Source organism: Chelonia mydas, chromosome 5 (assembly GCF_015237465.2).
Source record: "Chelonia mydas isolate rCheMyd1 chromosome 5, rCheMyd1.pri.v2, whole genome shotgun sequence".
NCBI classification, from domain to species: domain Eukaryota; kingdom Metazoa; phylum Chordata; order Testudines; family Cheloniidae; genus Chelonia; species Chelonia mydas.
In genome coordinates, this window is record NC_051245.2 from 100,170,212 (window position 1) to 100,188,625 (window position 18,414).

The 18,414-nt window shown below is 39.1% G+C and overlaps 2 protein-coding genes across 3 annotated transcripts in view; one reads left to right on the plus strand and one right to left on the minus strand.

Annotated features, from left to right (window-relative positions):
* Positions 1 to 18,414, plus strand: part of SLC1A1 (solute carrier family 1 member 1) — a 70,202-nt gene that overhangs the window by 40,086 nt on the left and 11,702 nt on the right. For both annotated transcript variants that reach the window (XM_043547208.1, XM_037901880.2), the window contains 6 exons: positions 5,000 to 5,092; positions 6,797 to 6,911; positions 9,296 to 9,338; positions 10,818 to 10,925; positions 12,427 to 12,611; positions 13,836 to 13,943. In XM_043547208.1, coding sequence (XP_043403143.1) covers positions 5,000 to 5,092; positions 6,797 to 6,911; positions 9,296 to 9,338; positions 10,818 to 10,925; positions 12,427 to 12,611; positions 13,836 to 13,943 — 652 coding nt within the window. The remainder of the gene's footprint in view (positions 1 to 4,999; positions 5,093 to 6,796; positions 6,912 to 9,295; positions 9,339 to 10,817; positions 10,926 to 12,426; positions 12,612 to 13,835; positions 13,944 to 18,414) is intronic.
* The window catches only part of SPATA6L (spermatogenesis associated 6 like), an 83,964-nt gene continuing 73,440 nt past the window's right edge, over positions 7,891 to 18,414 (minus strand). The window contains exon 13 of the mRNA XM_043547209.1: positions 7,891 to 9,496. The gene's annotated coding sequence lies outside the window, so the exon portion shown is untranslated. The remainder of the gene's footprint in view (positions 9,497 to 18,414) is intronic.

The window sequence follows — 18,414 nt, forward strand, 5'->3', positions numbered from 1 at the left end:
CAGACCTTAAATATCCCTATTATATAGCTCCACCCTGTTTACTTCCAAATCTCTAGGGACTTTTGAATTAACTAAGTAGAGTCCTAATAAAGCAGAGTTATACAAATTTGGCATGGCAGTATAATGAATGAGTGGCAAAGTTTAGGAAATAATAAGAAAGTTATAGAACTATTCAGAAGCCTAGAGGAAAGGAGAACAGGTGGAGTTCATTGGTGATTGGACAGAGTGAGGCTTGTGTAGGTAATAGGGGCAAAGCGTTGTCTGTCATTGGAAGAAGAAAAGAGGGGAGTGCATGTAGCTGAAAATAATAAGGGATTATTATTTAGAAACTTCTGAAAGTTGGATCAAGCAGCAAGACAGAAAAGACTGGTGCCCGTCTCAAAAATTCTTCTGATTCTTCAAGATCAAATGTACTATTGGATGAAACTTTGTCTATTGAAATGGAAGAGCAAAACAGTAACGATCCTGCAAAATATACCAGCAATGAAATGTTAAAAGTTTTCAAGTAGCTCTTAAACATCAGCTTCATTCAGGAACAATCTCGGATCCTCTTGGTACCAAAAGAATGGCAAAGATTACTCAGGATTATTCCCTGAAGTAAAATGCAATGCAAAAACTTGACTTTGAGGAAACTAAAAGTTTCTTTTATACTAACGCATCTCATTCAATGTAGCACAAACTGAGCGCTCTGAAAGAAACGATTGATGCCCCAGCTTCTCAATGACTCTTGGTGGCACTCTAAGGAACATTGTGTTTCTGCATTTGCATTCAACTTTGCACTGGGCAAAAGGAAGATTTTAATCAGAACACATCATTCATTTTATACAACAAGGGTTTTCAGGAGCAGCAGTAATTGAATAAAAGAAAATAAAAAAGTTTTGGGGAGATTTGAGAGATTACAGGTGACTGACGCTAGTGTCCAGTGTAAGTGGAAATTTGGCTTGATGTAATTAACAAAGAACTGGTATCACACAAATGCAAAATTTTAAAAATGGGCCAGAGAAGCTATGAATCTTTTCCATTACTTAGCCAGCATCACTGATCCCAAATGCAAAAGTCAGAGATTGAACCCCAAAAGGAAGAAACATGGCAATTGTCAATGTTGTCAGTTCTCATGATTTTATTGCAAGTCTTGCCATATTTGGAATTTTTCTTAAAGACCCAGCTCCTGATTCTTGTAATAATGTAAGAATCTCACTTTTTTAAAGTTAAGTCTCTAGCCCTCACAACTGAGGAGAAAAGCTAGAAAAAGTCACCTCCCCTAAAAGCTCAAAAACTAGAAGGTAAATAAAAAAGCTCAAATTTTATTTTTTTTTTATTTCAATCTTATTATTTTTGAACTATTATAATACTGATATACTATAAACTAAAATTCTTTCCTTCTCTTCTAAAATTGAAGATCCATATTTCTACACTAAATTTATGTTTGCAAAGAACTTTGTGTTTTAGTCCATTATGCCAATATGGTGACAAATTGTGGAAGTAAAATCCCAGAAGATAGGACAATTGATTTCAGAATGTTGAAGGGACCATTGTGATCATCTAGTCTGACGTCCTGCTTAACACAGGCCATAGAACTTCCAGGAATTAATTCCTGTTTCAAGTCCAATAGCTCTGGTTGAACTAGAGCATATCTTTAGGAAAACATCCAATCTTGATTTAAAGACTTCCAGTGACTGAGAATCTACCACAACCATTTTCCTCTGTACAGTACATTTACACTCTGCTCCAGTACATTTGGATGGTTTGGTCGAAACTTGATACCTATTAAGGTGCTAAAAAGTAAATAAAACTGGTAAAAATGTATGGTATTTTAGGGCAGATACAAAAGCATGGTAGGGCTATTATTGTATTCTCATATTTTACTTACAGAATTGCAAGCTTTATGTTTTTGGTAATGTGTTTGCCACATTTGAGCAATAAATATGCTTATGAACTGAATCATGTAGTGTGTTTTCTGTGTTTCATTTTATAAAACCTCCATGACTCTCTTCAGTTTTTTCCACTGGGATTTTTGAGTGGTCTTTTTTCCAGAAAAAAGTTTTTTTATTTGGGGGAGGGAGAGAGGGAGTACAACACCCTTGTGCTATATCAGTATGGTGAATTACTCAGTCACTCCTTGCTAATGGGGGACTAATGCATTTATGTGAGATTGTTTTCTACTTTTTAAAAATAAAGTGTACCCTGCGTTTTTCTACGTGAAACAAATCCCAGCAAAGGAAAAGTGCACATTTTTAAAGTCAGCCTGAAGTACGGTATAGATCTCTGTCTCTAGACACTGTCTGTGGGAGTTGTCATGAAATAGTGCTTTGCTCTCGAGGTTGGTGGTATAATCATAAAATCTGAAGAAAATACATTTTTCTGTAAATACTTTTTTAAAAGAACAGCTCTTCTCTGAAAAATGACTGCATGAGAATAGCATGTTCTTACTCAGAGCAGCTAACCATCACCTCAGCTTATGTTACTGGCAAATATATTTTTGGACTGCTTTTTAGGTTTGGACTACTTTTTACTGCTATTAACACAGCACACCTAACATTGCAATGGGAGAGCAAGCTGAATTCTAGCATGGGCTTACTCATCAGCAACAGAATTGTTAAATGAGTGAAAAATGCAGGGCCATATTTTGCCTTAAGTTACACCACTCTAACTCCATTGAACACAATGGGATTGCATAGAAACATCACTTTGGAGCCAGTAGAATTGCTGTGACAGGAACTTATCCTAATTATAGAATCTTTATTATTAAATACATTAGGGAAATAACATAGCTTTATTTTCAGCTCTCTGGTTGAGTTAGCAAGGCTGGCAGATTGAAGAGAATCTTAAATCAGAGCCTTGTTTTTAAGAAACCCCATCCCTTTTAGTATTTGTGGTAGGGTTTATATTTTACCACTGCTGGAGCCACACTTGGAGGCCATACTGATACTCAATGTGACATCCAATGAAGTGAGCTGTAGCTCATGAAAGCTTATGCTCAAATAAATTGTTAGTCTCTAAGGTGCCACAAGTACTCCTTTTCTTTTTGCGAATACAGACTAACATGGCTGCTATTCTGAAACCTGACAAAATACATAGTTTTCTAAACTTTGAGTATTTTCTACCAAAATGTGATTTGTCTTTTAGCAAAAATCTATCCATTTGCTTTTTAAAACATGGTTTAAAATCTTGTAAGTGAATTTATCGTTTGTGGGAGGTGTGGGATTGACAACCTGCGAAACCAAACTCCTTCTATTATACATAAAGCAAGTATAGAATTAATTATCACACATATCTCAAGAGCACTTATAACCATAATATCCAAGCATGGACAGAGGCAGTGCAAACTCTCCCACTCTACCCTATGTATTGGACCAACTTCCTGACATGAAAAGTGAAAAATAGTAGTCTGGTCTCCATGCACATTTGCTTCTTTGGTAGGATTGCTACCACAAAGATGCAATCAGCACTCATTGTGGTGCTGGTTTTTCTGCAGATGACCTGAGAATGCTGGGAAATGGGTTCTGCCCATTTGAGATCCTATATATATATGACTGTGCCCAGAGGGTTTGTTTCAAGTCTTACTGTACATAGCCTGGTTCTTCTCTGTTAGGTCTTGTAATACCATGAAAGTCCAAGTAGTCAAATAGTTATGGGTCTATTACAGGAGTGGGTGGGTGAGGTTCTGTGGTCTGCACTGTGCAGGAGGTCAGAATAGATGATCATGATGGTCCCTACTGGCCTTAAAGTCTATGAGAAGAAGACAACATACTAAGAGACTCTCCATACTTTTTTAAATTGTTGTTTATACATATTGTGGAAAACAATTGATCACTACTATCAGGGTATTATCTAAGCACCTGATGCTCAAGCTATTATTAGCATGTGCATAAAGTACATTTGCCACGATCTTTGCTGTGGTTAGGGGTCCATATGTAAGATTTTTGTCAGATTTTTGTCTTTGAAAATATTTAAACTTACACCCACTCACTTTTCTGAGGTTAGACATCTTAAGTAAATCGTTTCTTTTCTCGTCTGAAGGGAAGCCAACCAACCTCTGAGAACCTGACTACATATACTGATCAGTGCAAACATAAGGGGATCTCTGAGGTATAACAAATAGATAGTAGTGAGTCATTAACTAGCTCTGGTTATAGATTATTGAGTTTCAGAACCTGTTTTGGTGCTTGTTTTACAATTGTACCCTGGTTATTGAACTTGAGATATGTTGGCATGACTGTAAATCTTTGAAATAGTTAAATCTTCGGTGCAGAATTCCTTTGAACGTAAGAGAACCCCTCTCAAAAGCCTGGTATTTGATATATTAGTGCCAGAGGTTAACATTTCTTAAAGCTAATTTCAAATACAACCACCACATCAGAATTCCTGCTTGACTCCTGCACCAACAAAAGCTGTTCTCTCTTACTGGCAGTGGCAGATCTAAGCACAGTGGTAGAAGCAGCTCTACTCACTCCTCCCCTTTTCAGAAGAATTTAAGTTTTCATTTTTAAACAGAAAATAAGTTTCTTACTTTTCTGGTTACAAAGAAAAACCTTCCATGGCAGAACCAATGCATTGTTTCTTGCCTGAGTATGCAGCCAAGCAGACTGAAACAATAGCTCTGAGTGGCATGAACTGCCCTCGTGCTTTTCAGTGGGTGCTAATTCTGAAGCCAAGTGGCAGCTTACAAATCTGAGGTCTTTTAAAAGTAAATATTAAAACAGCTTGGGGGAAAAATCCATTATATCCAGATAGGGGAAATAAGTCACTTGCTTCAACAAGTCAGCAAAACACTTAAGGCTTTCCCTGCAAGCTCCACACATGTGACAGGGTGTAGTGTCTCAAGCAAACACTGTAATCCTGTTACAGAAAGTTTTCCAGGATATTATTAGTATTGGCTGTTTGCTAGTTGTTTGGGAAGATTTAGGATGATGAACTATCTCCTTCATAGAAATAAATCACTTTATATACACAATACGTTTAGTCTTTAAAATCAGTTAATTTCTTTTTTTTCACCCAGGTGTTGCTGCTTTGGACTCCAATGTTTCTGGGAAGATTGGTTTGCGTGCCGTTGTATATTATTTCTGCACTACAGTCATAGCTGTAATTCTAGGTAATATCCTACACTGTAGCCTTTAGAAACCTTAAAATATTATGTAACTAGAAGTTTACAGTATCATGCAAATACTGAATTTTCACTGCTAACATGGAAATTGAGTCGATTCTCAGTGGTCCAACATCTAAAGTTGGGTAAGATCTTTCTATGGGGCCTGTGACAAACCTGTAATGAATATGGGGATTTCAAGAAAGAATCTAAAGGCCTGATCCTATACCTCTGAAATAAGTGGGAGTTTTGCTATGGATTTCAGTTCCGGGACTCTCTGCCCAGGTAAAGTTTAATTATCAGCATGATGTAATTGACTAAACAGCATTCTGCCTTTTTGCAGGCCAGACAAAAATGCACATAGAATCTTCTTCAACCAGAGTCCAAAAAGCAAAGTTATAAATTGAGACTTGTTTCAGCCACAGTTCATAGTGTGACTCACCTCCCCAGGGAGTAAGAAATCCTGCTGCTTCCCTTCTCAGCTCCTTCCCTCTTCCCAGAGCGTTTCCCGCTCTCTCCTTCTCACTGCCAGGTTCACTCCTGCCTTCCTGCAGCACAGCCCTCTTATAGTCCACTAGTTCTATACAGCAGCTCAGCCCAGCAACCTTGAAATTCCCTGCACTCAGGGAAGGCAGCAGTAGCCCTTCTTCTTGATCCAGGGGAGAGAATTAACCCCCTATATGCCAACTTCTCTGTAGAGTCAAACACAAGATCAAATTATGGGCCCAGGTATCTCCCATTTATGGGAATAGTGTAAATTCATGTAAAGGCAGAATTTTGCTCCAAGAATGACCCATTTGCACATGAAAAAGCTACTTAACAGTTGGAAAAAACGGGAGTGTAGATGCATGAGCCTGATTCATCCCTAGCAAAACTTCACTGATGTCAAATACCAGGATAAATTTGGCCTGTGACTTGCACAGCTTAGGATAATACTTTATTTAGTTTAAATATGTGTGTGAGGAACTTTCAATGAATAAATGCAAACCAATATTAAATACAGAATAAGTTGGGAGTTGCCAGCTCCTGCTTTAGAATTTCTATTTCTGAGGGGAGTTTACACAAAGTTAGTTCTGCCTGTATCAATAAAAGTAATTCATTGACAGGGGTGTTGAGGGATCACAGACCTACAATTTGATTTATTTTTGTTCATTTATTTTGAACAATAAGGAATACCATGACAAGGGCTTAGCTTTTCTTATATCACAGTAACAATGCCTGATCCTGATCTCACTGAAGTCAATGGAAGTTTGTCATTGACTTCACTGTGAGCAAGACCAGGCCCTATGTTTACAGCATGTTTACAGATATTTTTTGTTCTGTCTGTTTCTGAAACCTAGTCTTGTGTGAACCTAATGCTCTAGGCTATCTTTACAAAAGTAAATTCAGCTCTGTGGATTCATGGAATGAGGCAACCCTATTATCATCTGAAAGCTAGTCATGAAAACTAGCTGTGTGAAGAAAAATTAGACCAGTTCTTGAAAACATCACAACAGGAAAAAGCAACCATTTGCTCTTAAAGTAATTGCTCTTGGTGAACATTTTATATATATAATTGTTTTGAATAGATAATATACACAAGAAGAATAATGTCAGAAGGGTCTAACTCTATCACTAGCATCATAGAACTGCCAGTGACCAGACAAGTCTCTATTCTATTGGGAGAACCTTCTCTTTAAGGATTCCAACTACGTGTATTTCTCTTGATTACAGGGATTGTGCTAGTTGTGACCATCAAACCTGGGGTATCTCAGAAAGTTGATGAAATTGACAGAACGGGCAGCACTCCTGAAGTCACGACAGTGGATGCCATGCTAGATCTGATTAGGTGAGTTTTTCAGCTTCCCTACTCTTGCTTCAAAAGGCTAAAGATAAATGCAATGATTAAAGTGCATAACATACAAATGCTTCACAATATCATTTGGAAGAGTAAGGATACAGAAAAAACCCTATGTTCCCAAAGGTTGGATAAATGATCACATAGCTTAAGATGGATTCATACAAAACAGTTTTGTAAAATACCCTTTTGCCAACACTAGCACCTGCCTGGGTTGCTTTTGCAAGTGAGGTTGTGTACATGAGACACTTCCGATTGTAACTCACCCAAGGTTCCTGCATCAACATTGCCCCTGCAGTTTATTTCCTCTGCCTCCAATGCAAACAATGTTACACTTATTGTCTTAGTATGCGAAGAGTATCCAAAAAAGACAGGTCAAAAGGCTAGTTGCCCCATGGCAACTCTGGAATTCTGTTTCCTAGAGCACAGAAGACTGCATAGTGTAGCTGTGCTGTGCTTTCTCTTCTCAATAAAGGAAGGACGGTAACAGATACACTGCATGTATATTTCCTCTGCTTGCCTAGTCTACTGGTTTGCTGTGTCATCTGGTTTCAAAGCAATCTGGTTACTTCCCTTCCCTGACCATGGTACTGACAACAATGGATAAATGAAGTGGTTAGGAAAAAACCAGCAAGGTGAAGTATGTACAAAAGACCTGAGCTACTGGGCTCCCCAATAAAATTTTTCATCCCTGGCATCAGCTGAATAATATGTAATTTGTTGAGAGGAATGCAGACATCAGACCAATGGGCTTCTTTCCCAGTAATGGCTCAGTAATTATAAAAATGTTTTATGGCTTCCCACCTCATCCCCACAATTACAGTTAGTCCTTGCTCAAAATCACTTACATCTGTGGATGCTTTTCTTTCTATGGCATTTTTGCTTAATTGCTAATGTAAAAATCAACAGCTGAACAGCTAAGATAGGTGTTCTCATCACATTTCACTATCAAAGAAACCAAAAACTGGCTGATGATTACAGCAAATCTTTATTGGCATGATATTCATAAAATCTCTGTCCCTCCCCCACCATCCTCACAGCTCACAAGGAGGTCTGTGTGATACCAACACCACCATAGTTCATACTGGTGCCTCTGTGTCCCCCACCCCATAGCCATTCCCACTCTCTGTTCCCCTTCACTTTGCAAAGCAGGAGCAGCAGGTGGATGGAAAAAACCATCTCTCCCTATTGCAGCATAGCTGCAGCAGAAGCACTCAGCTAGGCTCCACGTGCTCAGCCACGCTGGAAAACTTAAGGTGGCCTGTTGCTCGCCACTTCGGCAATGTATGTGATCATGTAGGCCTGGCGTGTACAGTGATTCTGTGAATGCACAAGAGGAACATATGCAGGTTTAGAAAAAGTAATTGAATTACTTTTATTTTAGATAATTGTCCAGTTTTAGTCTCAATTTCATGACTACCCTTCTCATAAACCACCATGACCTAAAAGTTACGATGGTGATCTAAAATTCTGCTACTATGAATTATAGCAACTTTTGCATCTCAACTGGTTTTAAGGGCCAAATCCTGATGTCCTGGTTCTGGTTTCACCCAGTCCACACTTGTGCAGACTGCCCAAGACTTCAAAGGAATTTTGCCTGACTAAGAATCTGAAAAATAAAGAGAGGATTTTAAGGATGATTTGGAAGGGATATAAACCCTCCTGCTTCAGGGCACGGGTCAACCTCTACATAATGGGGTTAGGAAGAAACTTTCCATCAGGGCAGGTTATCCCATAATTGCTCACTACAAAGTTTCTTGCCACTTCCTTTGATGCATCTGGCACTGGCCACTGTCTGAGACAAGCAACTGGATTACATTGACCTCTGGTTTGATCCAGCATCGTGATTTCTGTGTTCCTAATTTTTTCATTAAATGAAAATGGTTCTTGATGTTGGAACATGTGGGAATCTTCCAACAGCCAAGATTCATTTCGGAATCCAGGCTTATAACAAAAAACCTGTTCCCCCCACCACAATGTTAATAAACATCATTCCTCTTCCTGCACGTCTCTGCCTGATACATGGTGAACTATATAAAAATGAGTTTAGACTCATTACTATACTCCTCCTGCAAATGAGGGAGACAGCACAGCATAGAAGAAGGATCCTGTATCTGTTCATCAATTTAAATGTCAAATACTGAAATGTGACCCTGGAATTCCACATTAAACAGCCACCTGAGCATTATAAATCCTGAAGCTTTGTCTTGGCCAGGGCTTCAAAGCTGACAGTGATACATTCACCACTGTTTGGGAAGAGTGATTGTGTACAGCAGCAATACACCCCATTCTGTTTTTCGACTAGCTGGTTATTTTATTTTGGAAAATAGATTGTTTTTAGTATGTCATAACATTGTAAAGCCTTTATTTAACAGGAATATGTTCCCAGAAAACCTCGTCCAGGCTTGTTTTCAACAGGTAAGGTCAAATATTTTTTGTTGTTGTTGCAGTTTTTATTCCCACCAATGCAGTTCTTCTTATTTCCAAGTCCCGAGGATGTTCCCTTGCGTTGCAATGTGGTAGGAATTAGTTATGAAAAATCAGGGTGGCTCTTGCGCAGCATTGAGACAGATGGTCTAGTGGAAAACATTATATTGTTAAAAAATCTCATTTTCCTTTCCACTGAAATAGACTTTATATTGCTAGCTCAAAAAAATGTATTCATCCCTCCCAAGGCCCACTGCTTTGGGAAATAGAAGAAGAACCAAAGCAATATGTGAGCATAAAGTTTGCTCTTCAGAGATAATGGATAGGTAGAGGTGTGATAATTTTGTAATGATCTGATTGCCTTGTTCTTACAGTTCCGTTGAGAAAATCTTTAGACTCTTCCTCTGTCTGATGAAATCTGCATGCACACACCCCTAACTTGTCCCCTACACACCCCAAACATCTCTCTCAAATCTGCTGTAGATGGTTGGAACTGATGTCTGGGTGTCTACTCTGCATGATAAACACAGATTATAGCTGAAAGATCTCTCTTGAAAAAGAATGAGACCTAGAAGAGTTAAGGTTTTTATTGGTGCTACAGCAGAGATAAAAAGATCCATCCACCCAACAGTCTTGTTCCTGATTCATTCACATCTAAAACTGGGGAAAACACCTTTGAGAAAATTCACAAATATATTTGTTGTATCTCATGATGTCATCTGCTTCCCTTTTTTTGCCTTCCTCAACAGTTGCCTACCAGAGTTATTGCGGGGCAATAAAACTCACCTAATACAGACCTAAACTTTTACCAAGAAAAGATGTTAATCTTTCTCTACAAAATAGTGTGTGTTCCGTATGTTTAAGTGTTTACAGCAGTAGTAAATTTGTATATATATTTTAAAGGACAAATCCTGCTTCTTGCACCAGTCTTGCAAAAGGCTTCCCTGCAGGACTAGAGGGGAAGGAACCCATCTTTGTACCCTCATGGCTACATCATCTCCCCTGTGGAGTATATGTTCTCCACCAGCGAATGGGGAATAGCTGGTGGAGCTACAGAGTTGCTCTGGATCCATCTTTACTACCAATCTCTCAACAGTGACTCTCAGAAATTCCTCTTTGAACATCTGCTCCACTACACCCGCATATTGCAGCTCTCTTGTGCTGGGTTCAGGAATCCTGCTCCGTCCCCACAGAACTGCACAAGTTCCACACGGTGCACCAGAAGAGTGGGGAACAGAATTTGCATGATAGTATCTGTGTATGAGTGAGCCCCTTTCCAGTGGTTCAGATGGAGAAATTCAGTCACTCAAAGTCATTTGAGAGCTTTACATGTTTGTGTGTAAGTGCTGGCCAAAAATTTTATGGAAGTCAGAACTGTACCTTTTCCTCAGAATTACAGGGTAGATTTGCCATTGTTAATTTTCCAAGTGTTCCCAAATAAATGTTATCATTTCCTCCCACAAATTTCAGTATAAAACCAAACGTGAAGAAGTGAAACTTACAAATGAACTGGAAAAAAACAGCACTGCGGTTACAGAAGAGCCTGTCACAATTGTCATGACAACAGAGGCTTTGGAGGTGCAGTTTTTATTATTATATTCTGTGTTACAAAGAGAGGTAAAAGAAATAGGGAGGGATTTGTACACGGATATGTGGTTTGTTCAATATATTAATGATCTGGAGGAGGAAGTAAACAGCAAGTTGGTGACATTTATCTTGGACAAAAATAAGGTAATACACAATGGGGGAAAATAATCTAAAGGTCTTATGTGATGAACTCTAAACTTGCTGATTCACTGAAGGAAATAGTCATTATGGATGGCTTGCTCAAGCTATATGTCTAATGTGCAATAGAGATTAAATAAATAAAATACCTGTGGGTATTACAAAGAGAAAGGAAAAGAAAAGAATGTGACCACATGATGGCATTCTGATAAATGGTAGTAGTTAAATGTTCTTGAGTTTTGGTAGTTCCTCAAGAAAAATATAGTAGAGAATGAAAAATAAAGAAGAGATTTAACAAATATGAACAGAGGTATGGAAAGACTTACATATGACAACAGCTTGCAAAGTCTAGGGTTAGCCTGGAGAAGAGAAAAGAGTAAGAAGGGATTTAATAGACGAACACAGAATTATGAGCAGAACAGTATAATTAATATTGATCAGATGCTCTTTTTTTTTTTAAACTGCCGTCTCACAATATAAGAGCAAGGGGAGATTTACCTAACTTAAATGCTAAAGTGGAAGGCAGTGGAGAATCAGGCTCTGTGTCTATTTAACTTTTTCCTCATACAATTATACTGCACTTGAGACCCATAAGTAGTTGAACAATACAACTTAGGTCTTCCACTGAAATATCGTGCATCAGATTCTACCCTCATTATACTCATGCAAATCCACTAACTTCATTTGAATTATATTCATGTAACTAAGGGCAAAACTGGATACCTTAAACATGATTCTCAATTGCACTAAGGCCCCTTTACAGTGATCTGGATATTGGCCCCTGCAAAGAGGACCTCCCTGTCTGGCACAGAGTTGGCATAAGAGCTGTACATCAGCCCTGCTCTCAATCCCCAGTGCAGGAAGTGGATCATGTTCATGTTGGGGGTATGGCTAAAGCACACTATGCTATAGTTATTTTCTGCTTCCCAGGGACCTGGGAAACAGTGTGCAAATTAGAGCAGCTCTGGGGCCACTGTAACTTACCCTACAGTATGGACAGGTCCTTGAATTCATAGGTGCTGGAACTAGGGGTGCTGGAGGTGCGGCAGCACCCGCTGGCTTGAAGTAGTTTCCATCATATACAGGGTTTACAGTTTGGTTTAATGGCTCTCGGCACACCCACTATACAGATTGTTCCAGCACCCCTGCTTGCATAACCTTAGGATCGTAAAGGCATCTTAAAGCCACCTTAATCGCCCCACACACACATACTCCCTGCTGTAAGTGTGAGACCAGAGAATCAGGCGCCTTATTTTTTCAGTAAAAGATCTAAGATGTGTTTTCATTTTAGGACTCATGTAAACTAAATATACTGTTCCTGTTCAGTAACGCTCTTCTTGGTTTCAATCTACAGAACAAAACCAAAGAATACAAAATAGTGGGCATGTATTCCGATGGCATTAATGTGCTGGGCTTGATTGTCTTTTGTATTGTCTTTGGAATTGTTATTGGGAAAATGGGAGAAAAGGGACAAGTTCTGGTGGACTTTTTCAATGCACTGAACGATGCTACAATGAAAATTGTTCAGATAATCATGTGGTGAGTACAATGATATCCTGATATTTTCTATTACCTCCTTTAAGCAAGTTTTGCCATTAACTTTAATGGAAGCAGGATCACGCTCTGTGTTTATTTTTTTATATCACTTCTTACAGCAAACTACTTTAAAAGAAAAGTAAGTCTAATAAATGGCTTGCAAATTCAAAATAAGAAACAATAACATGAGCCAGTTTAGAATTTGAACTCTCATTTATTCAGTATTCACAAATACAAAGTGGTCATGTAATTTAAAACTTCAGCATCATTAACCTAATATTATTAGGTTTTGTGAGATTATACTACATACACTTTGGACAGGGAAACCAGATTACAAACCCAGGTCTTGATCTTGAAATTGGAATAAAATCCTGCAGCCTGACCACACAGCTGTTCAGTACTCCATTATCTGTAATAGGCCTTTGTGGAAATCAGATTGCAGGATCAGGGCCATAATTTTCACCCAGGCCTTTATAGGGTTTGACCCTGAAAACACTTGATAATTAGAGTGTGGTGTTTACTACTGAGACCTGAAAAAGCACCACCGCTCCTGGCAGTGTGCACTGTACACCCTAATAAGAGTTTATAGGATTGGGCTGTATGCATGTGAGATCACATGTGAACAGAGCCAGACATAATCCGGTTGTAAAGCAATAACTTTTGCCTTAATTAAATGGTAGTTCTGTTCTCTATGACACAAAGCGAAGACAAATGCATTGTCCTGATATATTAAAATGTATATTCTTATATAAAGATATAGCCCCCTGATTCTGCACTGCAATCCATGTGAGAAGAAGGGAACTTTCTTTGCAGGGTAAGGTTATAGGCCCCAATCATGCAAACTCTTACCTATGTGAGTAAAGTTATGCACATTCATAAGGTTCTGCAGGATTGGGGCATAGTTTGTAATCCCTCACCCATCTCTCCAACCTCTGTTAATATGTCTTTACTCATTACATGTAGGACTGTGGTTACTGCTATATTTACTCTGACACCTAAACATGCAAACACTAATGTTTTAATATTAAAAATCACTTCTAACATAGTACCTTTGAAAGTGAGTAAATTCAGCTATATTGCAGAATCCTACCCCAAATTCTCCTTTATTTTTACTGTGATGAAAATAAATCTTTCTTCTTGCAGAAAGAAAATGCTGTGCCAGATCTGTGTAGCAACATCAGCTTTGCAAAAGGATGCATTTTTAATTAAGCTGTTTGTGCACCCTAGGTATATGCCACTTGGCATTTTGTTCTTGATTGCTGGGAAGATAATAGAAGTTGAGGACTGGGAAATCTTTCGCAAACTGGGTCTTTATATGGCTACAGTATTAAGCGGGTATGTCATTCCTTGAAGGTAAAATGAAAACGTATGATTTGATTGGACCACACTTTATTAGGTTTTAATTATCTACAACAAACCAGCCTCTGCTATACTTAGAGAATGATATAAAAATAAGATCTGAGAAAAGATCCCCTGTCTATAAAGTCATTTGAGGATAGTTTGCACTAAAAGTGCACCCTTTACTTTAAACTGTCAGATGCCTTCTAGCCAGAGGTGCTGGAACAATTTTTATTTTGGGGGCTTGCTGATGATGGAAACCCTGGTGTTTGGTCTTACTGCTTCAATCCAGCACCCCTAGTTCCAGCACCAGTGCTTGCAGCATAAAATGAAAAGATGCATATGGAACTCAGTGCTTTCTCTCTCTCTCTCTCAGCCGGCTGCTCAGTAGGTAATGTTAATTTAGAAAATAGGTTGATGCCTCCACTAAACACAGGAAGGATGGGGCTGGGAAGGAAGTCTCCTGGCATGAAGAACCCTGCTGCTCCCACCAGCTTGTTGTTGGCGGCCTGGGTTTGCCAACCTATTGACAAGGTTGTGTTGCCCTCCTCAAATCTGGTAGCTCCCTGGGGGTCATTGGGAGGTGAGAGTGATCTGCACCGAGGACCTGTGCCCCTACACCAGCAGTAGCCTCTGCCCAGCTCCACTGTATGGGAGAGGGAGAGGAAATGGTGCCAGGGAGGAAGTTGTGCCCCGTTTCCACACAGAGCAGGCAGTTTGCATCTAGAGAGTCTACTCTGTGAATTGATTTGGAGGCATGATCTGAGACACTCGTTCTTCAAGACAAGAGTAGCTGATAAAGCCACAAAAGCAGCATTTACTCTCTAGTTTTAATCCAGAGCAACTCTTGAAGGAAAAAAAAAATCTATTTTAGACCCCATGACTCTGCAAAGTGCTCCTCGTGTGTGGACACTTACACTACACTAATCCCTTTGCAGGTCTGGGGCCTTAGCAAGGACAGTTTAATAGTTGTAAGCAATTTATCTTATAGCAATAGATAATCCACATCTCTGAGGAATATCCCACAAGGAATGCTGTTAGAAAGATAAATACATGCTTACAGTACAATTAAGTTAGGTGCATTTAAATGTCTGTTTCCAAGGCACTGAAGCATAGCATCCAGATTGTGTTGGTTCGTTGCCTTAAGCTTCAGCTCTACAAAATTTCTTCAGCATACTGAGGATTTATTCATGTTTTGTTTAGAGGTCAGATCCAAAGCAGCTTCAGAGGTTCTGCCCCCTTTGTATACAGGCACACACTATTCTTCAAAAGCATTTCACAAGCTTTCTGAAAACTGAGCAGAGGGGAGGGTGATATAAATGGGTTTAACACAAGCCGCTCTAAAAAGTAATGGAAAGATCTGATCTTTATTTTTTTGTGAATCTTTCAAAAGTTTTTTTTTTTTTTTAATTGTGTACACTTTCATGTTGGGACAAGCAAGAAATAATTTTAAACTTCAAATAGTGAAATGTAATGACTATATAAATTAAGATTTATTACAGATTCAGAAATGGAATATTTGATTCTGATAATATTTCAAAATATTACACTGCAGAAGAGTGTGTCGGTTACATACAAGTGTAACATACAATGTTTTAAACTTTTTTAAATTTCCATTTTAGTTGTGGAAACATTTTCTGTCAGTTTTACAGAGGAGGCAGAAATTGATGATTGCCAATAATTAGTTAATTCAAATCTAATTCTTCTGATCTTAATTATAAACCAAACCATGAGCAGAAATTAGGCAGGAACATATCGAAAGAACAGGGTAAGTCTAGCAGTTTTGTATATTAATAACTCCAGATAGCCCAGAGAAGGTATTCACTAGCTGGACTATTACTGCCCTTTGACTTCAGTTTTATCAAGGACACTAAATATTATTATTTGTTATGTGGTAGCACCCTAAGGCCCCCAATCAGGCCCATGTCTTGGGCTGTACAAACACATAGGTAGACACACTCCCTGCCCTGGAGTACTTACACTGTAAATGAAGTATTGTTACACATACTATCTTTCTGTTTAGATAGCAGCCAGATGCCCCAGGAGCATAACGGTTTGTAAATAAGTTCCCAAGTGCTCCTTCGAAGGTCACCCCTTCAAGAGCTCCCGGCTTTTCAGCTTTGCAGAGAATAGGCTCTCGCTCTGCAAGGCCCAGTGACGCCCTCTCCTTGACTATGCAGGAACTTACGAGAAGCTCTGCAGAGAGCCATGCTCTAGCTGCCATGGGGAAAGGCAAAGGGCAGCACATTCTCTGCAACTCTAAACAGAAGGGAGAGAGTTTTATGACCAGATTCACAGAAGTGAGGTTGGCAATGTTTGTAATGGGCATTAGGTAGCAGGGGTGAGGGAAAGGTCCCTGTTCTTCCTTCTCCCATCTTTAGGCAGCTAAATGCCTAGCTCCCCTTTACGATGTAGGAGAGCAAGGTAGTTGTCCCTCCCCATCCTCATTACTACATTTTCCCCTAGACCCAGCCTGGGTTTTTATTATTAATCTCTTCCATTTTGACCTTCTTTCTTATTCTTCTCTGTCTTTATATTTTGGCCTCCTCTTTCTCTGCAGCTTTCTGTTCTGAATTTTCTGCAACCATCTTTTCTTTTTTTTCCTATGCCTCTCTTTGGATTTTATCCATGTGTGATGCAGAACACCCTCAACTTCCATTGCATTCGCCCTTTATCCTTTGTCCCTGTCTTTGTACACTCCTTTCACTCCATCCTCTTTTTCCCTCTCCTGTCTCCAGCTCCAATCTCCTATCTCATATCTTCCCAGATTTTTCTTCTGTCCTTCCACTTTTTAATGTGTTCCTCAATCACCCCATAGTGTCTCTTTCTCTCTCTCTATTCCACTCCCCCAAATCCCAGTATAATTTCTCTCACATCCCCAAATGTCTTCATGTGTTTCTGAACCCCATTATGTCTCACTCTCAGATTGATTGTAGTGCATCTCACCCCCAATGTCTCTCCTTCAAGTCCGCCAAGGGTGTGTTGCTCCCAGTGTCTCCCATGCCCAAACCCTAATTGGTTCTAATGTCTCCCTCCTCCCAATGTCTCCCTCCCTCCCTGCCTTCCCCAGTATCTCTCTACTCAAGTGTGTACTTCTCCATCTCACTGAATGGGGACACTTTATCAGCCTAAAGAAAGAGGAGTTGACCTAAAATGCACCATGAGCAGGCCAGAGGAACCAGGGCCCAAAGAAAAGCTGGGGAGGAGAGGACAGGGGACTAAGTGGTGTCCCTGTAATCTACTCCTTCTCTTCCTTTAAAAAGCAAGGAACTGCTTAAATCTTGGTGTTTATCTGTGTTCTTGGGCAACAGGCTTCTATCTCAGGAAGAACTCTATTTCCCAGGACTTCCCTTCTCACCGCTGATAGGCATTTTTTTTTACTGTAAAAATTTTAATCAACTGAGAGAGGAAGTTTTTATGAAAATAAATTTTCATAAATAGTAAAGCAAGATACGACTAAATTACTGGGATGAGTACTGAGATGAGCACAAACATATTTACTTGGGATAATTCTGTTTAATTACTGATTCTAACAATACCTAAGAATACAATTTTCAAAAGTGCCTAAAGCCAGTTGGGAGTGAAGCCCTAAGTCACTTAGGCCCTATAGAAAATTTCACCTTTAGTAACTTTTTGTAAAAGAGGTCTCAACGCCAGCACATAACATTCTTTCCATTCTCCCTTTATTCACTTGTTGTGTTGGATCTAAAATATCTTTCTGCACATCATCATAAAGAACTTGATTTCTTTTCGGTTAAACACATGGTTCAGACTTTTTAGAGACAACCATTCTGTCCAAATTTGGCTTAAATGGTTAGATATATACTACAGTTTTGTTTTTCACACTTACGGTTTTACCAGCTCCCTAAAATTCTGCTTTCATTTGAGCTGTTGCCAATTATGTCCTGTTTATAGGCCGATGATAATTATACTTGCTTTTATCAGAATGGTGAAAAAGTTCCTTTTTCCAATATTAGCCCCCAGAATCTCTCAACACTTCCATTCTGCTTGCTGGACCAAGCACTCACATTACAGATGAAAAACTACAAAGTCCAATAGTGTAAAACAGATCTCTCTTCCTACAGTCTGATAACTTGCCCATTTTATGTGCCACTGTAAATTTTTGTTCTGTAGGTAGCTATTGCTGTGATAATTGCCTGATTCTGGCAGAACAGGTGGTCTCAGACTTTCTCAATATCTTTATCAGCTGCTGTGAGATCATTAAATGGTGTTGCAAACACACTCATGCTCCCAAGAACATCCTGTGACGGTACTCTAGGAGTTCCAAGATTGTACATGCCACATATATAGTGTATGCCTTTTCCAGGCTGTGACGATTCCTATCTATGACAAATTGCTGTTGCTGTGATGGCATGTGACCTTGGATTGCAGGAAGTATTTCACAGACCTTTCATAAACATTTCACTTCAAATATACTTAACATAAGCTATATACCTTCAGCCTCAAT